Source organism: Xenopus tropicalis, chromosome 2, assembly GCF_000004195.4.
Source record: "Xenopus tropicalis strain Nigerian chromosome 2, UCB_Xtro_10.0, whole genome shotgun sequence".
Classification (NCBI taxonomy): Eukaryota; Metazoa; Chordata; class Amphibia; order Anura; family Pipidae; genus Xenopus; species Xenopus tropicalis.
The window spans coordinates 10,607,203-10,632,895 of record NC_030678.2 but is presented as its reverse complement, the minus strand read 5'-3'; the positions used below and the strand labels follow the sequence as shown (position 1 = coordinate 10,632,895).

Here is a 25,693-nt window from a genome sequence, read left to right as displayed (position 1 = left end):
GATTAATGAAGTGCTAGCACCCCTATTTCCTTTACTGGGTGTGTCAATTATGATTGTGTGTTCCTGCCCTCCTCTTTTGTTATTTCTTTGACATTCTGTAGATTTTAAGACGCTATGTGCCTTCAGCCTTTAACTAGAAGTCATTTACCCATCGGCACTGAACGAGGATTGTGGGTTTTCTAGAAATAACTAAAGACGAGGGGAAGGTGAAATTAACGACATTGATATATAATGACATTGATTAACCAGCATTTTACTTAGTTATTTGGTAATTCATTCTCTGGTTATCTGTTATCTGCTCATTTATTATGTATTTTTGTTGTTCCAGGTTCTGTTTATTATATGAGGAATTTAAAATGGTAAGTACATGTCTATATGTTCATGTATGTGTTTGATCTGTAAATGCATTTAAATAAGATGTTGTATAATTGTCTACTAATTATTACCAACATACTGGCGCCTACAATTCAATACATTTAGCCTTTATAAGGAAATATTTTTATAGATTATTTCAGCAGGACAATGGGGAAGGGAGCAAGATAGCAGCTCCCAGTAGGTATCAGAATAGCACTCAATAGTAAGAAATCCAAGTCCGGCTTGGGACTCCTCCAGTTACATGGGAGTAGGAGAAACAATAGGTTAGCTGAAAGCAGTTCTAATGTGTAGCACTGGCTCCTTCTGAAAGCTCAGGCACACTTTACTGCTGCGCTGCAAGTTGGAGTGATTTCCCCCCCCCCCTCACCCCCAGCAGCCGATCAGCAGAACAATGGGAAGGGAGCAAGATAGCAGCTCCCATTAGGTATCAGAATAGCACTCACTAGTAAGAAATCCAAGTCCGGCTTGGGACTCCTCCAGTTACATGGGAGTAGGAGAAACAATAGGTTAGCTGAAAGCAGTTCTAATGTGTAGCGCTGGCTGAAAGCTCAGACTCAGTCACACTTTACTGCTGCGCTGCAAGTTGGAGTGATATCCCCCCCTCCCCCCCAGCAGCTGATCAGCAGAACAATGGGAAGGGAGCAAGATAGCAGCTCCCAGTAGGTATCAGAATAGCACTCAATAGTAAGAAATCCAAGTCCGGCTTGGGACTCCTCCAGTTACATGGGAGTAGGAGAAACAATAGGTTAGCTGAAAGCAGTTCTAATGTGTAGCGCTGGCTGAAAGCTCAGACTCAGGCACACTTTACTGCTGCGCTGCAAGTTGGAGTGATATTCCCCCCCCATCACCCCCAGCAGCTGATCAGCAGAACAATGGGAAGGGAGCAAGATAGCAGCTCCCAGTAGGTATCAGAATAGCACTCAATAGTAAGAAATCCAAGTCCGGCTTGGGACTCCTCCAGTTACATGGGAGTAGGAGAAACAATAGGTTAGCTGAAAGCAGTTCTAATGTGTAGCGCTGGCTGAAAGCTCAGACTCAGGCACAAGGCACTGAGATGGCGCCTACACACCAATATTACAGCTACAAATACATTTGCTGGTACAAGAATAAAAGGTTAAATGGCAGAGGGAATTATTTGCTGTGTAACAGTGTCATTTAGAAATAAAAATTATGCCAGTATCCCTTTAATGCCTTTTATATGGTGGGTAGATTTATGTATGCATATTTATATTTATATAGCACTTCTTATGTACGCAGCGCTGTGCAGCAGAATAATACATTCATAAACAAGCAGGGGGTCATTACAATAATAGATTAATTTATACAAAGTACAATAATGAATACAGATAAATACAATGTACATTTGCATTAAAGATTCCACAGAACTAAGTGAGAAAAAGAGCTGATTTGAAATTTTTTATTTGAAATTTTAATTTCAATTACCTAAAAATTCTGCCCCTATATTGTAGGTTTAGTTACACCTTGATATCTGAGAATTTTACATTTAGTTTGCAGTAACAGTCCCTTCTTGTTCTCCTGCCATCAGAATCCCCTAACATAAGCTTCCTAATAAAATTAAAATGAATACAGTTTGGGTGGTGTTCTGGTTTTCAAAATTTTTATCTTTAAAGGAATATTTATATTGAACAACATTGGCCACTTAGATTGTAAGCTCTACAGGGCAGGGACCTCCTTCCTATTATGTCTCATACCACATGGCACTTACTCCCTGTGTATTTATACTTATTTATTGTATTTATTATAATACGTGGTATTCCTGTGTGTATTTATTTACAATGTACAGCACTGTTTATTCTTGTAGTGCTTTATAAATAAAACTATACATACATTTACAGCAAATAAAGTGCTGTCTTGTATAAAAAAGGGCATTGACTCAAGGGATGAGAACATAATTTTGCCCCTTTATAGGTCCCTGGTAAGGCCTCACCTTGAGTATGCAGTGCAGTTTTGGGCTCCAGTCCTTAAGAAGGATATTAATGAGCTGGAGAAAGTGCAGAGACGTGCAACTAAACTGGTAAAGGGGATGGAAGGGTTAAACTATGAGGTGAGACTGTCAAGGTTGGGGTTGTTTTCTCTGGAAAAGAGGCGCTTGCGAGGGGACATGATTACTCTGTACAAGTACATTAGAGGGGATTATAGGCAGTTGGGGGATGTTCTTTTTTCCCATAAAAACAATCAGCGCACCAGAGGTCACCCCTTTAGATTAGAGGAAAGGAGCTTCCATTTGAAGCAGCGTAGGGGGTTCCTCACGGTGAGGGCAGTGAGGGGGTTGGGGAATGCCCTGCCGGGGGATGTTGGGTAGGGGGTTCCTCACGGTGAGGGCAGTGAGGGGGTTGGGGAATGCCCTGCCGGGGGATGTTGGGTAGGGGGTTCCTCACGGTGAGGGCAGTGAGGGGGTTGGGGAATGCCCTGCCGGGGGATGTTGGGTAGGGGGTTCCTCACGGTGAGGGCAGTGAGGTTGGGGAATGCACTTCCTAGTGATGGGGTAATGGCAGATTCTGTTAATGCCTTTAAGAGGCACCTGGATGAGTTTTTGAACAAGCAGAATATCCAAGGCTATTGTGATACTAATATCTACAGTTAGTATTACTGGTTGTATATATAGTTTATGTATGTGAGTGTATAGATGGGTAAGTATAGGTTGTGCGCTGGGTTTACTCGGATGGGTTGAACTTGATGGACAATGGTCTTTTTTCAACCCTATGTAACTATGTAACTATATGTAACTAAGGGGCTAATATATATAATATATATGAGAACTAAAATGGTTATATGTGAATGAAGCACTAGAAGCAAATCCTAGGGTACTAAGGTGCAAATAAATGGGTAGTATGTTTTACCCTTTGCACTTTCCCTTTACTGTATCTTTAAAAGGGTTGCAAACCCAATCATAACGCTGCCCCACTGCGCCCCCTAGTTTTGCTATAGAAGTTGCCAAAAAACACAATTATAGATGCACGAAAATTCCCCAATGAGAATTCTACTGATAAATTCAAAAGAATAAACCAGTGAGAATGCTGATTCCCAGCACTATGTCCGGTATCTTGCTGTTATCTTACATATAGAGATAATTATGTATTTTTTTCTTTATTATTTGACACAGGAATCAGACATGGGGATAAAGGGACAGACTTGTTCAGTGCTGGGAAACTGTGCTTATTGCTCCCAACTCCAATTGCAGGAACAGAGAACAGGGAGCCGGATTTACACAGATCAGCTGGGATTCTCATTGGGGGATTTCTTGCATTCTTAATGAAATCACAAGTTTTATTGTGCAATATTGCTTTAAGAATACAACCCTGATGTTGCTGGACTACAGCTCCCAGCATGCCTCACCCTTCATTATATGTTACATTATTCTGGGATTTGTAGTCCAGCAACAGCTGAGTAAAGTTTGGTTGAGCAGTGCAGCAGGGTTAATATCCCCTTTAATCTCAGTAGTGTAATATCCTATTCTCATTATCCATTTTTTTTCATCTTCGCATCCATCAGGACTGTAAAAAATCCACAGAACCCAATGTGTACGAAACCGACCCAAAGTCAGACCCAGACAACATTCAACAAGTATATGCCATAGGGTATATGCCTCCCGATCCGATAAAACCAAGTGAAACCTGGTTTACACCAAGTAAGTGTCTCCTATAATCTAGACCTTACATAAGGTATCGTACCTAATAAGGGTTAATATAAAATAACCAGACACAGGCAAAGGGTAAGGGGCGTGCTGTTCTCTGTGAATAAATTCTGCATTTCTCTCTGGCAACCTAACATTTAGGTTGACAGGAATTTCAATGTAACTTTTCAATTTCAATTCACTCAATCTGACTTTTGTCTCTTGAAGGAAGAAAAAAAATTCTTTGCATTGTCTCCAGTGTTTGCGTGCTCCTAGCAGCAGCCATCATTATCGCCGTGCTGTGTTCAGTTTATGGTAAGGATACAATAAAAAAATAATAAATCCCTATTGTGGTTCTTTTAGATCTCATCAGGTCCAAGAGCTCTTCAGCAAGTGGTAATGGAAAATATATAGCAAATGTATCATTGTTAGTGTCGCCAAACACATTGTGTAAATATTCTATCTAAAACCAAATGCAGGTATGGGATCCCTTATCCGGAAACCCGTTATCCAGAAAGCTCTGAATTACGGAAAGCCTGTCTCCCATAGACTCCATTTTAATCAAATAATTCAGAATTTTAAACCTGATTTCCCTTTTCTCTGTAATAATAAAACAGTACCTGTACTTGATCCCAACTAAGATATAATTACCCCTTATTGGGGCAGAACAGCCCTATTGGGTTTATTTAATGGTTAAATGATTCCCTTTTCTCTGTAATAATAAAACAGTACCTGTACTTGATCCCAACTAAGATATAATTACCCCTTATTGGGGCAGAACAGCCCTATTGGGTTTATTTAATGGTTAAATGATTCCCTTTTCTCTGTAATAATAAAACAGTACCTGTACTTGATCCCAACTAAGATATAATTACCCCTTATGGGGGCAGAACAGCCCTATTGGGTTTATTTAATGGTTAAATGATTCCCTTTTCTCTGTAATAATAAAACAGTACCTCTACTTGATCCCAACTAAGATATAATTACCCCTTATTGGGGCAGAACAGCCCTATTGGGTTTATTTCATGGTTAAATGATTCCCTTTTCTCTGTAATAATAAAACAGTACCTGTACTTGATCCCAACTAAGATATAATTACCCCTTATTGGGGGCAGAACAGCCCTATTGGGTTTATTTAATGGTTAAATGATTCCCTTTTCTCTGTAATAATAAAACAGTACCTGTACTTGATCCCAACTAAGATATAATTATCCCTTATTGGGGGCAGAACAGCCCTATTGGGTTTATTTAATGTAATAATAAAACAGTACCTGTACTTGATCCCAACTAAGATATAATTACCCCTTATTGGGGCAGAACAGCCCTATTGGGTTTATTTAATGGTTAAATGATTCCCTTTTCTCTGTAATAATAAAACAGTACCTGTACTTGATCCCAACTAAGATATAAATAATCCTTATTGGATGCAAAACAATCCTATTGGGTTTAATTAATGTTTTATTGATTTTTTAGTAGACTTAAGGTATGGAGATCCAAATTACGGAAAGACCCCTTATCCGGAATACCCTTGGTCTCAAGCATTCTGGATAACGGGTCCCATACCTATATATGGTTCAGTTACTTTTGTGTTGTAATAAAAACACAAGATACCACTTTGGATCTGATTTTTGTACCATGCTGGTTCTTTCTTTCCACTGGGCTTCAAATCTGGGCTTAGTACTCTAACAATGGAGACAAGCCCACGCCCATAGCAACCAATCAGCAATTTGATTTGAATGGTCACCTACAAGCTCGAAAACAAAAGCAAAGATCTGATTGATTGCTATGGGCAACATCACCAGTGGTGTTTGTCCCCAATGTTGATAAAAACACCTCCTTTATTGACCAATGACAGCCTGTCACTGCATTATTGTCTCTATTTAATCCCTTTGCTGTTTACTGAGCATTTGGTCCTGTTGAGATGAACGTATTCAGCTCTGATTACTGAAAGTGAAACATATTCCTGTAACGAAGTTATCACCTAATGAGGATTTCACCCAACTCCGTGACTTAAACTTTGGTTCTCTGTTCACAGCCCAAAATAGGACTATAGGATCGAACTGTAAAAAACCATGTGGAGCCAACGGAACCTCTGTCCTTTGTTCCCAGTGGTGCGATGGGAAATCTGATTGTCCCAATGGAGAAGATGAGGAATCCTGTGGTAAGAAGGGTATAGCATTTTAAAGTAGGTATAAGGTATAAGCATTTTAAAGTAGGTGGGCTTCTAGTCAAATATGTCACATAATTAAAAAACAAAACATTATTTTAAACCACTTTCCAGTACAGGTAAAGGATCTGTTATCCGAAACCCTCTCAGAATTAAGGGAAGGCCATCACCCACAGACTCTATTATAATCAAATAATGCTCAAATAAAAAAAGAAACAATACTTAAACACATTATTCAGTGAGAAACACAACCATTTATTGGCTCAGAATTTAAATACAAAATTCAAAATTCAAAAAACATGATACTTCCTCTGATGAAGCACTTAGTGTGCGAAACGCGTTAGGAAGGAGAGAGGGTGCCATGTAGCATGGGATGTACCTTTCCATTTGGTATAGTATGGTTTGTTTTTTGAATTTTGAATTTTGTATTTAAATTCTGAGCCAATAAATGGTTGTGTTTCTCACTGAATAATGTGTTTAAGTATTGTATGCTATTTCAGGACCTTTCAGTGAGATACATCTTAGGTTTTCTTTCTGAATCTTACTAATTGTTATCAAATAAAAAAAGATGCTAGTTTTCTTTTTCTTTGTAATAATAAAACAGTACCTGTACTTGATCCCAACTAAGATATAATTACCCCTTATTGGGGCAGAACAGCCCTATTGGGTTTATTTAATGGTTAAATGATTCCCTTTTCTCTGTAATAATAAAACAGTACCTGTACTTGATCCCAACTAAGATATAATTACCCCTTATTGGGGGCAGAACAGCCCTATTGGGTTTATTTAATGGTTAAATGATTCCCTTTTCTCTGTAATAATAAAACAGTACCTGTACTTGATCCCAACTAAGATATAATTACCCCTTATTGGGGCAGAACAGCCCTATTGGGTTTATTTCATGGTTAAATGATTCCCTTTTCTCTGTAATAATAAAACAGTACCTGTACTTGATCCCAACTAAGATATAATTACCCCTTATTTGGGCAGAACAGCCCTATTGGGTTTATTTCATGGTTAAATGATTCCCTTTTCTCTGTAATAATAAAACAGTACCTGTACTTGATCCCAACTAAGATATAATTACCCCTTATTGGAGGCAAAACAATCCTATTGAGTGTATTTAATGTTTAAATCATTTTTAAGTAGACTTTAAGGTATGGAGATCTAAATTACCTTTTCTCTAATCTCCTGGTCCTAACTACATCCATGACTGCAACAATGAAGCAATAGGCAGCCTTACTTTGGCCAAATAAGCAGAGTTTGCATTGTTTTGGTAATTGGAGTGATCCCCTTTTTTAACCCCCAAGCTGATAATTGGATCAGATCGCCCAAAATGCACATTTAAGTAGAGGACTGCATTTGCAGCCTAGAGCCGTTCAGATATATATCAGGGAATCCATCAAGTTGGCTGTGAGTATTGGTCTTTGTAAGTCAGCTCTTTATCAACTTTTAAAGAAACATAATACAATGTATGACCCAGATGGGCCATATTTGTAACCCCTTTGCCAATCAGATCTGTCTACGTAATGATAATTAGGGCATATTCCCTTGGGCCAGTTGCAGATCATAAGAGTGAGAGATATTGGGCATAGTAGAGGAAGACTCCCATAGTAATCTTGGTGGGCAAAGATGTCAATGGTAACAAGTTTATATCAATGTAGCCCAACTTATTGCTCTTCAGTTATAGTCCATCAATTACAGACAGCTGAAGGCTGCATACTGCTGGTCATTATATGGTACCCGAGTGATTTATGATTTTTCTTCTCTTACCACAGTGGAGACAAAAGCTTGTCAGATGACATGTGGAACCACTGGTATCTGTGTCCTTTATACCCAGTGGTGCGATGGCATTTCCCAGTGTCCTAGTGGGGAAGATGAACAAACCTGTGGTGAGTAATGAGAGGAGAGTCTAGGATGATGAGGGATGCCATTGGCCTTCGAGTCTATAATAAGAGACCAAATGGAATGCTGAAAAGTTGTTAATGCAAAGTATCAACCAAAGCCAGGAGGCATAACTAATCAGTGGGGGTGGGACATATTGAAAGGAGATAAATACGACAGGAGTTAAGATGAACTCTAGAAGGGATCTCCACTGTTCCGTAGCTAAGAAGCTAAGCTCTAACCTAATCTTCCAGTTCGACTGTACGGACCCAGCTTCCAACTACAGGCCTATTCTCCTGCAAAAGCAACATGGCTGCCGGTCTGCTATGACAGTTGGAGTGACAACAGTGGGAAGACTGCCTGCCAGGACATTGGATACAGCATGTAAGTAGTCGGAATAACACTTCTACTGCACGGTATATACAGCATATTTATATTTATACAGTCCATAAAGTTTTCAGCACACCCAAGCCTCTCCATAGCTCTTTCCAACTATTCTTATAGTACAGGTATAGTAACTGAACCATATACAGGTATGGGACCCGTTATCCAGAATGCTCGGGACCAAGGGTATTCCGGATAAGGGGTCTTTCCGTAATTTGGATCTTCATACCTTAAGTCTACTAAAAAACCAATAAAACATTAATTAAATCCAATAGGATTGTTTTGCATCCAACAAGGATTAATTATATCTTAGTTGGGATCAAATACAAGGTACTGTTTTATTATTACAGAGAAAAAGGAATTCAATTTTAAAAATCCTAATTATTTGATTATAATGGAGTCTATGGGAGACAGGCTTTCCGTAATTCGGAGCTTTCTGGATGATGGGTTTCCGGATAAGTGGTCCGATACCTGTATATGGAATACAAATGCCGTGCATGCTGCGATATTAAAGAAAATTCTATTTATATAAGTATGGTTTGTCTCTAGTTATAGGCCATTTTGTTATCAAAGATCGTTCTAGATTGATTGATTCTGATCAATCCAAAGATTTCAGGATCCATTAACCTATTTAACAAATCTGATTGCATTAGATCGATTCTGAACAAATCGGTGTAAAATTTCAAAGTCAATAGGCAACTTTTTTTACACATGCAGCAATTTTTACCCTCAACTTTTTTCTTACTCCAAACGAATTATAGTTTTATTCCAAATGCCAAATGCGATGGTTGTTTCTATTACTCCAAATACTATAAATCAATGGGCTTTTTTTTGCGCGGTGATTTTTTATACTCTGCAACATTTTTGTCTTGCTGATATTCTTGTCTCGGCTGCATTTTTGGTTTGGCAACTTTTTTGTCTTGACGATATTTTTCCGTGGCAAATTTTTGCTGCAGTTTGCTGAAGCTGAAATGTGGAATTTGTGTCTGGCAAAAAAAATGTGCTCATTGCTATTCACCACCTAAGGCACCAGTAGGTCCAGAAGCCCCGGGGAGTCAATATTAAATATTGCATACATTTTTTCTTTGTTTTACAATGACCTGTTGCCCAGTCAGTGGGCACAAACAACATAGGAGCAAAAAACTTAACTTGTTCTCCATTCTTTGCTTTGTCCCATCAGGAGCACCTATTTGGGGAGCAGTCAGATTTTGGCCTCCTCAAGTAATGGATATGTCAAACTCAAATCCAGTACCGTGACCGGCAAGTTGTACAAAAATCTTCAATACAGGTATTTATTTTAGCTGAAGCATAAGTCAGTGTAGTGAATTTGACCAATCAATGAAATCTTTACGTTATTAGCCAGTAGTATTTGGTCAGGTTCTGCCCCTTCTTCAGGTTATTTCAGGTTCTGCCCCATGGCTTATAAATATATGAAAACAGTGTTTAACCCGACGTCTCACCCAACAAAACTCCAAGCTAAGTATGTATGTATGTATGTATGTATAACTTTATTTATAAAGCGCCACAAGGGTACGCAGCGCTGTACAGTCTTACAGAATACAAAATTACACACAGGGAGGACAAGTGATATAATAAATAAATACAATAAATACATATATGTATATATATATACAGGTCCTTCTCAAAAAATTTGCATATTGTGATAAAGTTCATTATTTTCTGTAATGTACTGATAAACATTAGACTTTCATATATTTTAGATTCATTACACACAACTGAAGTAGTTCAAGCCTTTTATTGTTTTAATATTGATGATTGTGGCATACAGCTCATGAAAACCCAAAATTCCTATCTCAAAAAATTAGCATATTTCATCCGACCAATAAAAGAAAAGTGTTTTTAATAACAAAAAATTCAACCTTCAAATAATTATGTTCAGTTATGCACTCAATACTTGGTCGGGAATCCTTTTGCAGAAATGACTGCTTCAATGTGGCGTGGCATGGAGCCAATCAGCCTGTGGCACTGCTCAGGTGTTATGGAGGCCCAGGATGCTTCAATAGTGGCCTTAAGCTCATCCAGAGTGTTGGGTCTTGCGTCTCTCAACTTTCTCTTCACAATATCCCTCAGATTCTCTATGGGGTTCAGGTCAGGAGAGTTGGCAGGCCAATTGAGCAGTAATTCCATGGGCAGTAAACCATTTACCAGTGGTTTTGGCACTGTGAGCAGGTGCCAGGTCATGCTGAAAAATGAAATCTTCATCTCCATAAAGCTTTTCAGCAGATGGAAGCATGAAGTGCTCCAAAATCTCGTGATAGCTAGCTGCATTGACCCTGCCCTTGATAAAACACAGTGGACCAACACCAGCAGCTGACATGGCACCCCGGACCATCACTGACTGTGGGTACACTGGACTGCAGGCATTTTGGCATTTCCCTCTCCCCAGTCTTCCTCCAGACTCTGGCACCTTGATTTCCGAATGACATGCAAAATTTGCTTTCATCCGAAAAAAGTACTTTGGACCACTGAGCAACAGTCCAGTGCTGCTTCCCTGTAGCCCAGGTCAGGCGCTTCTGCAGCTGTTTCTGGTTCAAAAGTGGCTTGACCTGGGGAATGCGGCACCTGTAGCCCATTTCCTGCACACGCCATTTCAGTCCACTGCTTCCGCAGGTCCCCCAAGGTCTGGAGTCGGTCCTTCTCCACAATCTTCCTCAGGGCCCGGTCACCTCTTCTCGTTGTGCAGCGTTTTCTGCCACACTTTTTCCTTCCCACAGACTTCCCACTGAGGTGCCTGATACAGCACTCTGGGAACAGCCTATTCGTTCAGAAATTTCTTTCTGTGTCTTACCCTCTTGCTTGAGGGTGTCAATGATGGCCTTCAGGGCAGCAGTCAGGTCGGCAGTCTTACCCATGATTGCGGTTTTGAGTAATGAACCAGGCTGGGAGTTTTTAAAAGCCTCAGGAATCTTTTGCAGGTGTTTAGAGTTAATTAGTTGATTCAGATGATTAGGTTAATAGCTCGTTTAGAGAACCTTTTCATGATATGCTAATTTTTTGAGATAGGAATTTGGGGTTTTCATGAGCTGTATGCCACAATCATCAATATTAAAACAATAAAAGGCTTGAACTACTTCAGTTGTGTGTAATGAATCTAAAATATATGAAAGTCTAATGTTTATCAGTACATTACAGAAAATAATGAACTTTATCACAATATGCTAATTTTTTGAGAAGGACCTGTATATATATATAAGTGCCATGTGGTATGAGACACAGTAGGAAGGAGGTCCCTGCCCCGTAGAGCTTACAATCTAAGTGGTTGGGTAACATACAGGCACAAATTGGAAGGTAAGAGTGCACCAGGTATGGGCATTTGCCCTTAAGCGCAGGACTGGGCAAAATAATGTTTTAGTGCCCCAGAAGGTAACAGCTGAGTTTTTTCTTAAAGAGAGTGGGTGAGTGTTCCCTACGGAGGGATTCAGGGATAGAGTTCCAGAGGTAAGGAGCAGCGAGATAGAAAGGTTTAAGACGAGAGAGTGTCTATGATTCTGGATATAAACCCACATATGTAGGGGCAAAGGCCATTCTGTTTCATAAATCATTCCAAATAAAAAAAAAAAAATACTTTCAAACGCCCCCAAAAAATATTTCCATGGCTACACAGAGTAGGGTTGATTCACTAAAGTGCATTAAAACGAGCGCTATTTATAGCATACATTAAAAATGTTATTGCATCTTATTTTTTGCGAGTTAACGCACGATTCACTAAAAGGACGAGCTTCAAAATTAAGAAGCGATGCTGTTTGCGTTATTTAACTCACAATGACTATTTTCGTGCGGCATTTGACGCAACGCACGCTAATTAATGCAGTGCGAAAAAACGTATGCCATATTAGCCATACACGCCATTACTTTTGGAAAACTACTGTACTGAAAATGCCCATTTCCCTGCAAACTGGCGGCTGCGTCACTCTGGGGCCAACACAGACTTGAATAAATCCCACTGCAAAGTCCATATTGTGTTGCCAAAAGCTCATGAACTGTACTTTTCTATAATTACCGCCTGCCCCAAGTAGGGGTTAATTTTCGCACAGACTAATGCGATATTTAGCGTGTTTAACGCTTGTTGTATTTTTGAATCATGCATTAATACTATTTCTATTTGCCAATTAACGCATTGCAGTTGCGCACTATTTAACTTACACGATATTCGACTTAACACATGACAATATTTTAGCGTATTGCATGTTTTTTCGTGTCAATTTTAATGCAAAGAAGCATGCGATAACAGTTAGAAAAGTAAATATAGATTCAACTTTAATATTATATTTGATTTGTGCAAAGTGGTAATTAAATCAATTTAGGGTGCCCTTTAGTACTTATTGGTGATGAGAAACAATTTTAAACAGGTATGGATTTGTGGCAAAATTCTGCAGGTCGTCATGGGCAATTACTTTCACGAAACTGTTGGAAAAATTTCCCTAGAAACTTTTGCTGCAATAAAAGTCTTGATGACAAAACACCCATTGACTTCAATGTATTCTGCGCAGAAAAAGTAGGAGCAAAAAAGTTGCTGCACAGAACAACCATTAACTTTAATGCATTTTGCAAATTTTTGCAGTTTTGCAGATTTTCCCATGGTTTCGTGGATTTGTCGGTCAAGTGAAACTAATACTTCTAATTTCTTGCTATCACAATGTAGAGAAGAACATATATTTAAACATAAACACATTCTGAATAATATATTTATTGATTTCAGTGCTACCTGTACCACCGGGACTATGGTTTCATTGCGCTGTATAAGTAAGTAACTGAAAGTTAACTTTGTTTTTTGTAATCCAAAAGTGTATAATTGCATCCCTCAAATTGTTACAGAACTACTTTGCCAAGATAAATATTTGCCCCCAGTTTAGTAATGTACTAGACTTGTAAAAGCTAACGCTTGATTGGCCTCAGGTCTTAGGGGCACATTTACTAATCCACGAACTTCCGAAAAGCGTCCGAATGCGGTTTTTTTTCGTAATGATCGGTACTTTGCGACTTTTTCACAAATTTTTCGAGCGCTCAATACGAAAAAGTCGCGACAATTCGCAAAATTCATAATGGCTATGAAAAAGTCGCGACGGTGACGAAAAAATTGCAAAAAATACGAAAAAGTTGCAAAATGTTAGTTTCCAATCCGATTTTTTCCCATTCGGGATTCGGATTCGTGGATTGGTAAATAAGCCCATAAGGGGCACATTTACTTACCCACGAACGTTTCGACGGCGTCCGAATGCGTTTTTTTCGTAATGATCGGTATTTTGCGATTTTTCGCAAAATTTTCGCAACTTTTCCGTAGCCATTCCGAATGTTTCGCAAAATGTCGCGACTTTTTCGTAGCGTTACGATTTGCGCGAATTGTCATAATGGCTATGAAAAAGTCGCGACAATTCGCACAAGTCGTAACGGCTATGAAAAAGTCCGACGGTGACGAAAAAATTGCAAAAAATACGAAAAGTTGCAAAATGTTAGTTTCCAATCCGATTTTTTCCCATTCGGGATTCGGATTCGTGGATTGGTAAATCAGCCCCTAAGGGGCACATTTACTTACCTACGAACGTTTCGACGGAGTCCGAATGCGTTTTTTTCGTAATGATCGGTATTTCGCGATTTTTCGCAAAATTTTCGCAACTTTTCCGTAGCCATTCCGAATGTTCCGCAAAATGTCGCGACTTTTTCGTAGCGTTACGATTTGCGCAAATTGTCACAACTTTTTCGCAGCTTTCGCGACGAATACGAAAGTTTCGGATTCATTCAAGCTTCAGTATGGTGACTTTTCTTGGGCCAGGTTGGAGCTGCAGAGTGCCATTGAGCCCTATGGGAGACTTTCCTTGGGCCGGGTTGGAGCTGCAGAGTGCCATTGAGCCCTATGGGAGACTTTCCTTGGGCCGGGTTGGAGCTGCAGAGTGCCATTGAGCCCTATGGGAGACTTTCCTTGGGCCGGGTTGGAGCTGCAGAGTGCCATTGAGCCCTATGGGAGGCTTTCCTTGGGCCAGGTTGGAGCTGCAGAGTGCCATTGAGCCCTATGGGAGACTTTCCTTGGGCCGGGTTGGAGCTGCAGAGTGCCATTGAGCCCTATGGGAGGCTTTCCTTGGGCCGGGTTGGAGCTGCAGGGTGCCATTGAGCCCTATGGGAGACTTTCCTTGGGCCAGGTTGGAGCTGCAGAGTGCCAGTAAGCCCTATGGGAGACTTTCCTTGGGCCAGGTTGGAGCTGCAGAGTGCCATTGAGCCCTATGGGAGACTTTCCTTGGGCCAGGTTGGAGCTGCAGAGTGCCATTGAGCCCTATGGGAGACTTTCCTTGGGCCGGGTTGGAGCTGCAGACTGCCATTGAGCCCTATGGGAGACTTTCCTTGGGCCGGGTTGGAGCTGCAGAGTGCCATTGAGCCCTATGGGAGACTTTCCTTGGGCCGGGTTGGAGCTGCAGAGTGCCATTGAGTCCTATGGGAGGCGTCAATACGAAAAAATTGCGACTTTTCGTGCAAGTCGTAACGCTTACAAAAAAGATGCAACTTTTCGCGCAAGCCGTAATGGTTATGAAAAAGTTGCGACAATTTCCGAAAAATCGTAACGGTGACTAAAAAATCTCAAAAAATACGAAAAAATTTTGCAAAATGTTCGTTTTCCAATCGGAATTTTTCCAATTCGGATTTGGATTCATGGGTTAGTAAATGTGCCCCCTAGTGTAGTAATTGAATACATAAATGTTACTTAATAGCACTATGATAGGTGAATCATTGATAGGGAAGAACCTTGTAGTTCTGCTGGATAAAAACTATGTAGCAAGCAATTCAATTCTGCAATACTGACTAGCAAGACATTGCTATTGATATTGAAATAGATTCAAAGAAAATTTGTGTATTTTTCTTTCCATAAAGCACTTGGGTGAGGCCCTGTCTAGACAATTTAGATCTCATTTGTCTCCAGTGTGCACAAATAACATTATCAAGAGTGTTTCCATAGGAATGCATAAACTCTAAAGAATGTGGAATGACTGCCACAGTTGGGAGTTGGGGGTTGCCAAATTGTTAGGCAACCTCCTGTGATATTATTAGCTGACCTGAGGCCCTGACACAGGCCACTTGACATAAAACTGCACCTGTCCTAGGCAGTAAAGTAACCCTTTATGGATTCCTCTACAGCAGGGATCCACCAAGCTTTTTTACCCACGAGCCCCACTCAAAAGTAAAAAGTGTTGGTAAACTATGCAAGCATGAAAAAAGGTGTAAAATAAGGACTGGAGTTGGCTATTTGGTAGCCCCATTTGGACCGCTAGCCTGAAGAAGGCTTTGCTTGGAGTAAAACTGCTTCAGGACTTCACGCCAGAAATTAAAAAATGGCACTGACTTTGAGGCCCCTGGGAGCAACGTCCAAGGGGTTGGTGAGCAACATGTTGCCCCTGAGCAACTGGTTGGGGATCACTGTCCTAGAGGAACTGTGGGCACCGTTGGTGTGAAACATAGTTTTAAGAAAAGGATGAAAGCCATTTTGGCAAGTGTGAAAATATGAAGCACTTGGTATAAATATTCATAAAATAAAGTTGATCCAGGGAGTGATCTGATTGCCTTGTTGAATATAGTCATTTACTTTTTCCTCAATCTGAAGGCAACTGTATACAGCTTAAAGAGGTACTCTCGCAAGTTGAGAAACTCACCTCAGGCGGCATCGCCCCTGAAGTTACCACGGGAGGCACAAAGCCAGCTGAATTTCTATTTTTTCGGCTCTGCTAGTGCAGAGAGCCTAATAGCGCCCTCTACACTAGCGATTTGCCCCCCCGGACTCCCTCCAGCTCTGTAAAGGTAAATGCAGGGGGGCTGAGGGACATCAGCATCGGAGGAGCCATCTCAAGTGGCTCAGGGGCCAGAAACGCCCCTACTGAAGAACTGCAAGCACACGATCATGCATTAGGAACTGGCATAACTGCCTACACACCGTAATTGAATCTCAAAAAACATTTCTTTTGAAAATAAACTTTGAAATGTTGAATATATTGTATTATAATTAGGATATTTTATTATAAGGCACACAATGTAATATAGTATTAATAGCTAAGCCATTAAAATCAGTATCATCTAGAACGGTGGTTCTCAACCTTCCTAATGCCGTGACCCTTTAATACAGTTCCTCATGTTGTGGTGACCCCCAACCATAAAATTATTCCTAAGACCATCGGAAATATGTGTTTTCCGATGGTCTTAGGCGATTCTGTAAAAGGGTCGTTCAACCCCCAAAGGGGTCCCTACCCACAAGATGAGAACTGCTGATCTAGAAGTTAAAAAGAATTTTGTGAAAGCTTGAACATCATGACCATTTCAGGACAGTACATTTTGTATCCAACAATATAGTCCTAGAATTTTACTACCCTGTATTTCAGTGGTCCCTCCTTTAGTGTTACTCAGGTTTATCCTTCATGCCAGCTTCATTAAAAACAAAAAAAAGAGCTTCAGGGCAGAGACAACTGAAACAATAACTCTAGGATCAACCCATGAATGACCATCTCTAAATTCTCCAGATATCTCAGGTGAAACCAGGAACTGCAGGTTGGAGCAACACAATAATTTTCAATGGCTTCAAACAGCATGTTAATACTGGGTGAAACCAGGACAAAGCATGGTCAAATAGATGTTTCCTACAAAAAGAAGGTTTCACAAAGATGAATAAGTTGTCTGTAGTTTACATTAGGTTCTGTCTCTGTTCATTGCCTAATCTAACTGTGTATCTCCTGTCCTTGCAGATTGTGGTTTGTCTACAAAGGTGGATAACAGAATAGTAGGAGGCACATTTGCTTTAGCAGGAGACTGGCCATGGCAAATAAGTCTTATGAAGCTAGTTGGTACTAGCCTTTATCTATGCGGTGGATCCATCATCACACCATACTGGATAGTGACTGCAGCTCACTGTGTCTATGGGTACGTTCTGTGTATGATGGTTTAGGTGCATTCACTGGAGTGTGGAAGCACTGCGATCAGTTTTTTGTCTGTACGTGCACTGTAGTATATACAATACCCAAGTCCTCACCGCTCTTAACAATGTTCCAAAAGAGTGAAGACATGTGTTAGTGATCCTGCAGCTCAGAAGCCCAGAAGCTTTCAGAATTGTGAACATTTGATTCCTAAATAAATCCAATCACCAAAGGTGCATGATATAAATGTTAACATATAACACCACTGTGTATAGTGATAAAAGGCTCACCAGATGGTGATAAAATCAAGCCCAACAGCAGATGTTCGAGAATGGGATGTAACTGAGTCCTCAATTTGTGGCTGCTTTATGACATTGTTCATTTGAAAGGTACGTACAGACAAAAGCTTTCAGAATTGTGTAGTGGGAGCGCATATATGTAAAATAAAACAACTAATAGTGCAATACCGTTATGAACATTTGATTCATAAATAAATCCAATCACCAAAGGTGCATGATATAAATGTCTGCCATGGCAGACAAATCTTTACACGTAGGGAATGGCATCAACCCCACATCACTATACTATTTAAAGAGGTCCTAGGGTTAGGAGCTCCACTTTACTCCTGAGGAAGCGTACCGTAGTACGTGAAACGCGTTGAGTTTCTTATGTACCTGTTTACACTCTACATTCTGTAAGTAGCCTATTTTTAGCAGAGCTTATTTAATAAATGATGTTACACTATGTGCCGTTTTTCTCTTTTTTCTGCCTAAATTGAGGACTCGGTTACATCCCATTCTCGAATATCTGCTGTTGGGCTTGATTTTATCGCCATCCGGTGAACCTTTTATCACTATACACGGTGGTGTTATATGTTAACATTTATATCATGCACCTTTGGTGATTGGATTTATTTAGGAATCAAATGTTCACAACGGTATTGCACTATTAGTTGTTTTATTTTACATATATGCGCTCCCACTACACAATTCTGAAAGCTTTTGTCTGTAGGTACCTTTCAAATGAACAATGTCATAAAGCAGCCACAATTAAAAAACTGGAAATTTTCCAAGGCAACTCTAGTCCTGATTATTAATCAGTGAGAATACTAGAGCTCACTGTCCAAACATCTATAGTCTATATCTACCTGCAACTGATACAGGGCGAAGTGGAACAGATAGCAGCAGTAAAACGTCACCCATAAGTAAAAGAAATAGATGAAAAATAAGTGCTAATCAACACATTTCTAAACAAAATGCAGAGTTTTCCCAGACCTCCATGGCAAATTGAATATATTTACAAACAAAAATGTGGAAAATGGGCACTAATGGTAATAATAAGAACCCCAAAACCTGATACCCAGAAAGCTGTGAATTATGGGAAGGCCATCTCCCATAGACTTTCATTTTCTCTGTAAAAATAACACAGCCCCTTGTACTTGATCCAGACTAAGATAGAATGCATTCTTATTGGAGGCAAAACAAGGAATAATTATTATTATTATTTTTTTTTTTTTAAATATTGACTAATTGCAAAGCTGCTTAAATCTACAACATAATGGGCGTAAATATTTTTGTATTATGCTACTTTCTGATTGTTCTGAAGTAGAATATATGTGTAAGTATAAGGATCATCTGAATTTCAGTTATAGGTTTTATTGGTATATTTCCCGATACTTTTCTATTATTCTGTTTTTTGAATTTGCTTTAGTAGAATACATATGAGCATCGGAATTTCAGATCTATGTATTTTTTTTTTTTTTTTTTTAGATATACCTCTTCTCCATCCATATTTAAAGTATTTGCTGGATCACTGACCCTTTCCAACTATTATTCTGCTGGCTATTTGGTGGACAGAGTACTTATACACCCCAGCTACTCGCCAAACACACAAAACTACGACATTGCTCTCTTGAAGCTTAAAACAGCGCTGGTATTTAGTAGTATGTATTGGTCATATTTTGTATTCTTATCTAAACAGTTCTTTAGAGATATAGGATTGGCAGTACAGGTATGGGATCCCTTATCTGGAAACCCGTTATCCAGAAAGCTAAGAATTATGGAAAGCCTGTCTCCCATAGACTCCATTTTAATTAAATTATTCAGAATTTTAAAACTGATTTCCTTTTTCTCTGTAATAATAAAACAGTACCTGTACTTGATCCCAACTAAGATATAATTACCCCTTATTGGGGGCAGAACAGCCCTATTGGGTTTATTTAATGGTTAAATGATTCCCTTTTCTCTGTAATAATAAAACAGTACCTGTACTTGATCCCAACTAAGATATAATTACCCCTTATTGGGGGCAGAACAGCCCTATTGGGTTTATTTCATGGTTAAATGATTCCCTTTTCTCTGTAATAATAAAACAGTACTTGTACTTGATCCCAACTAAGATATAATTACCCCTTATTGGGGGCAGAACAGCCCTATTGGGTTTATTTAATGGTTAAATGATTCCCTTTTCTCTGTAATAATAAAACAGTACCTGTAATTGATCCCAACTAAGATATAATTAATCCTTATTAGATTCAAAACAATCCTATTGGGTTTAATTAATGTTTTATTGATTTTTTAGTAGACTTAAGGTATGGAGATCCAAATTACAGAAAGACCCCTTATCCGGAATACCCTTGGTCCCGAGCATTATGGATAATGGGTCCTATACCTGTTCTATGTTTAAAGTTTAATCCTTGACTCTGTTTTACACATAAGCTCCTATGTTATAACTAGAGAATCATGGGCACTGGTACAACCTGCTGTGGGATTAGGCTCTCCCCTTGGAAACCTGGGCACCCATACCCTCACCCATAGACATGGCCATAGAGGTCCCAATACTGATAGGAGGTCATTATTTTGAATTCCCTGTAGTTACACCACTGGAATTTTCTGGGAGGCTAAATTAAATCTTTAAACTCTAATGCCCACCAGTTGGCTTTTGACAATACAGCTTTTGACTACACACTGCGGTATGGCTTTGCACATATTTTAGATTGTAATTTATCCCTTATACCTTTTTTGTTGTTTATTTCTTCAGCCAATCTCAGACCTGTATGCTTACCCAATGTCGGGATGCCCTGGGCAGATGGACAACCATGTTGGATATCCGGATGGGGAACTACATCAGAGGCAGGTAAGACAAAGACCATATGTGAGCAATGGGTAGTATGGTCATAATCCTCCTGGCTATGTGAAATACCAGCCATTATGTTTCATGAAGCTCACAAGACAATAACTTTTAATAAGAAAACAAATGGAAACTCCAACTGCCATCTAATTCCAACATTTCAAAGCACAAAATAAAATTCACGCGTGCAGCAGGCAAAGATTATAAAGTGTAAGATTCTAAAATCCATGTCTTATTTTTGGATTAAGCTTTTTAAAGTTCAACTCCAGTAGAGCCGTTGCTGCACTTATTATTGCTATATGAAGTAGATAAATTTCATCCAAGCAAGGTTATACCAGAAAACTGAGACATCATAGGGCCCAGCCTGAAGGCCAGTCAGAGTGAGATTTTGGGAGTGAGTGCTTATTTGTGCCCTGGGTACCCCTGGAACTATAGCGGGGTGACTGTTACCCCAATGTTTCTATATATCTGTAACCTTGTTATGGGCTAAGGGGGCCCAGTCTGAAGGCCAGTTAGGGGGGGATTTGGGGTGAGTGCTTATTTGTGCCCTGGGTACCCCTGGAACTATAGCAGGGTGACTGTTACCCCAATGTTTCTATATATCTGTAACCTTGTTATGGGCTAAGGGGGCCCAGCCTGAAGGCCAGTTAGGGGGGGATTTGGGGTGAGTGCTTATTTGTGCCCTGGGTACCCCTTGAACTATAGCAGGGTGACTGTTACCCCAATGTTTCTATATATCTGTAACCTTGTTATGGGCTAAGGGGGCCCAGCCTGAAGGCCAGTTAGGGGGGGATTTGGGGTGAGTGCTTATTTGTGCCCTGGGTACCCCTGGAACTATAGCAGGGTGACTGTTACCCCAATGTTTCTATAAATCTGTAACCTTGTTATGGGCTAAGGGGGCCCAGCCTGAAGGCCAGTTAGGGGGGGATTTGGGGTGAGTGCTTATTTGTGCCCTGGGTAACCCTGGAACTATAGCGGGGTGACTGTTACCCCAATGTTTCTATATATCTGTAACCTTGTTATGGGCTAAGGGGGCCCAGCCTGAAGGCCAGTTAGGGGGGGATTTGGGGTGAGTGCTTATTTGTGCCCTGGGTACCCCTGGAACTATAGCAGGGTAACTGTTACCCCAATATTTCTATATATCTGTAACCTTGTCTGAAGTCTGAAGGCCAGTTAGGATGAGTTAGGATGAGAATCATATTTGTGACCTAGGTACCCCTGGAACTATAGCAGGGTTGAACGTTTCTAAGTTCCCTGTTACAAGCTTAGGGTCCAAACTATGGGATATTTAGGTTAAAGGCTTGTATTTTGCCCTTGATACCCCTGAAACTATAAAACTCAAGTTGTTACACTGATTATGGGTCACAACTACATTTAATGGCGTCTCTGCAAATGCAGAATTTCCTCTTGTTTTCCTATAAACTGACATATAAATGTGTAAATTGGGACTTATTGGTGGGCTGAAATCTGAACTCACTTCACAAATCAATGGCTTATTTCCCCATAGTTCCATTTAAATGCACCAAGAGTTATTAATATTATATTTTTCCTTTGTATCACAGGCAGTATTTCCACTTCTCTAAAGGCAGCTTCAGTGCCTATTATCTCCTCCGCTACATGTAACCTAGCCCCTGTGTATGGTGGAGTCATCAGTCCTACTATGATATGTGCTGGGTATCTTGGTGGAGGAACCGACACTTGCCAGGTAAGGTCAGGTTTGACTAGTTCAGGTCAAAAATAAAAAAACATATTTTGTTTAAATTTTTATTGAATTATTGTATAAAGAAACTATTGGATTGGAAATATGAATACCCTCATTGTTTTCTCTCTGTTGTCTTCAGGGTGACAGCGGTGGCCCTCTGGTTACCAAAACCAACTCCTTGTGGTGGCTTGTTGGTGACACAAGCTGGGGATATGGATGTGCCAGGGCCTATAAACCTGGAGTGTATGGGAATATTACCGTCTTCTTGGAATGGATATACTCACAGATGCAGGTAACAACCTTGCAGTAACATAGTAACATAGTAAGTTAGGTTGAAAAAAGACATATGTCCATCACATTCAACCATAATGCCTATATATAACCTGCCTAACTGCTAGTTGATCCAGAGGAAGGCAAAAAAGGAAGGCAGTGTAACCCTTTCTTGGCACACTCACTTAATTTGAGCTGTATATAGACTTAGAAACAGGAGATTTCTTTGTTTCTCTTAGAATTATAGATACTGGGAACTGGGATTCAGCGCAGTGCCTCCACCTAGTGGACACTGAGGAACACACCTCAAGGGACTTTCCACTAGGAATAATCACTCACAGTTTTGCAGCAATGTCAAACTTTATATAACTGTTGAAAATGGAAGTAAAACAACTTTATGGATAACTGTTTATCCTGCTTTGAGGAACCTGTGCAGTCTATCCACTGCTGGCACAGCAGTCTCTATAGGTGCCCAGTCCCCACTTGGATCCGGATAGACCACAACCCTTTTTGTCAGTTCAGTCCTTTCCCCAAGAGCTCTTAAGTCCCCCCCAGGTAGCACTACCTGCCCCAGAGTACCTTCCCCTATGGAAAGGTGGCTTCTCCCATGTAGCAAGCAAACGAACAATACCTGTTCTCACCAGGGGACACACACAGACATATAACAGAGGACTTTGTAATCACCAGCAGCCCCGCAGACTTCTCTCTTTGCAGTCTCAACTCACGACAGTTTGTACTGGCTGCTCACTCTGGATCTCTCTTTCAACACTGGCAAACAACAACAGGGGCTTCTTTTATCAACTGCTGGGCCCGCCCCTAGATTTTTCGCTACAAACCTTAAGCACACTTCCTCCCAGACTCCCAGATGTGCACTAGGGATTCCAGCCAATCGGGTTCCTCCCCAGTCTGTAGCTAGGCTGGATGATGTAACAGACTGAGAAACAGGGGACAGGGTTCTCTGGTCCCCTACAGCAGTTTGGGTTAGAAGATTAAATTAAATGTTCCAATCTGCTGTATGGCATTGCAGTTACCTTGTTCTACAGGGTAAGGCATAGAATATAGTTGGTTATTTATGGTAACCAGTAACCACAAACACATAGGTAAATGTTTCCTAAAAATCATTATATATTATTGTAGGTTTCAAAGGTGGAATCAGATCTCCTGATTAGCCCCAAGCTGCCTTACACAGCCTCACTATTCGCCCAGAGAGCCAACAGCGGTTCAAAAATGAATCCCTTCAGCAGTGATGTCACATAACATGTGTTGGCATTCCATGAACCACAAAAAAGTAGGGTTTTCAGGGCACCCACCTGCTTGAACCATCTTGCACAAGACTCCATTGTCTCATTTGAACACAAATGACATTGCTCTACCAGAATCACAGCTGCAGGGGTCAGATTCCCAAGAACAATATGGTGGAAGGAAAAGGGACACAGAAAAACAACAGAGTGCAGTAAAACAACAGCTAACATCATTGTAAACACACATTAACCAAATGTGGCTGTTTCATATAGCACACAAAGTTTAAGCTAATGTGTATATTCCAACACTTTTCCGTTTGGTTGCAAAATGCTAATGGAACCCTGGACTTCACTGGTGCCCTAAAGCAGGTGTTAAAAAGGGTAGTTTACTTTTTACTATTGTCTACACATTAGAATTCTAGTCTTTTATTATATTTTCGGTAGCTTTTGACAAATTTGCATCAATTGTTCTGTTGCTTTATGGTTTTCAGCTAAGGTTGCCACCTGTCCGGTTTTGACCCCGACAGTACGGATTTCGGAAGGGCTGTCTGGGTCAAAACCTCCTGCCCAGTCTTCCTAATTTGGAACCACTGAGATTGATGCAACGATTAACCATCACAGCCTGCCTTTCCCCCGCCCACGTGATGACATGGTCCCACCTTTTCCCCGCCCCATTGATGTCACTGTTCACCCACTGCTCTACGACAAATGCTGGCAGAGGTGGCAACCCTACTTTTAACTAAGGGTTTATAACCCTAGAAAGTAGGCAAATTTATTTGCACCCATACTTAAGGTGGCCGTACACGGGCCGATTGTAGCTGCCGATATCAGTGCCTTGGACAGATTCGGCAGCTTATCGGTCCATGTAGGGGCACAAACGACATGCATGCCCAACCGATATCTGGCCTGAAATTGTCCAGATATCGATTGGGCAAGTTAAAAGATTTAGTCGGATCGGGGACGCATTGGCCTGTTGATCTGGTCCCCGAACCAACTGCGCCCATTGCCACAGGGCCAAACGACCGAATTAGCCTACATTTACCCGATATCACCCACCCGTAGGTGGGGATATCAGTAGAAGATCCGCTCGCCTTTACTTAAGTACACTAGCTGTAAGAAGGTTAACTTGCTTGCAGGTGCAAAACTCAAAGGAATTCCTGTATTTAATGGGTGGTGTTTAGAAGAAGCTTTCCCTTGCAATTATAACATCACAATTTGCACATTAATGGCAATAGTTGCCACTATGGCTTAAGCGCTATGGGTGGTACAGGACTGCATGTAAACAGTACACATGGTGCCAAGACACAAATCATTCCTTTTGTTTTTAGCTTTACGCTACTAGGTATCTTGGTAATTGAGACTCCCTGGGATATTCTCTTTTGCTCTGCACCCAAACACAAATGCTTTTGCGCTCAGATAGAGGCCTTTGGGTTCTGCCTACTTACTGTCTCTACACACTTATCTAAAAGACGCTTATCTTTTGCAGACATACGGCGGATGAAATGAACATTGCGGGCGGAGCAAGAGACCATGGAAAAATGACAATTGTTATTTGCTTTTCTGCTTTTTAATCAAATCAATCAAATAATGACTGTGATATAGGAAGCCATTTTAAGGGGAAATATACCTTGTTTACACATAAGAAGGAAGGGGGCAATTTTTTAATAGAAAGTATGACTACCAAGACTAGGGCCAGCTGCTTTTGAACTACAAATCCAGTTGTTCATGGGTGCTGGGCATTGTACCTTAGCAACATCTGAAGCTACTGATGCCATCTTGTCCAATGTTTGCCACCTTTCCTTATTATACCTCCTATCTTTTACCCTTAGTACCTTCAAGTGCTAGTATGATGGACACTCTATACCTAATTCTAACAACTCTTATATTTGCATCACCAGGCAGCTTTCCTTTCCTGTACTTTCCGTAGACAGTGTAAACCAACAGCATTTTATTGTGGAAGACCAGTATAAGAACTATAGTTAGATGCCTTCATAAAGTAATAAA

At 40.4% G+C, this 25,693-nt stretch overlaps 1 protein-coding gene across 1 annotated transcript; it reads left to right on the top strand.

Annotated features, from left to right (window-relative positions):
• The first annotated feature begins 306 nt into the window (after positions 1–306).
• Positions 307–25,661, top strand: LOC101732176 (transmembrane protease serine 2-like). Its single transcript, XM_031896543.1, has 14 exons — positions 307–359; positions 3,889–4,024; positions 4,238–4,324; positions 6,045–6,170; positions 7,955–8,068; positions 8,315–8,444; positions 9,625–9,732; positions 13,165–13,208; positions 17,180–17,354; positions 19,117–19,289; positions 20,387–20,482; positions 22,039–22,181; positions 22,318–22,470; positions 25,176–25,661. The coding sequence occupies exons 1-14, from the start codon at positions 309–311 to the stop codon at positions 25,188–25,190; spliced, it is 1,551 nt and encodes a 516-aa protein (XP_031752403.1). The 5' UTR covers positions 307–308; the 3' UTR covers positions 25,191–25,661.
• Positions 25,662–25,693: the final 32 nt, after the last annotated feature.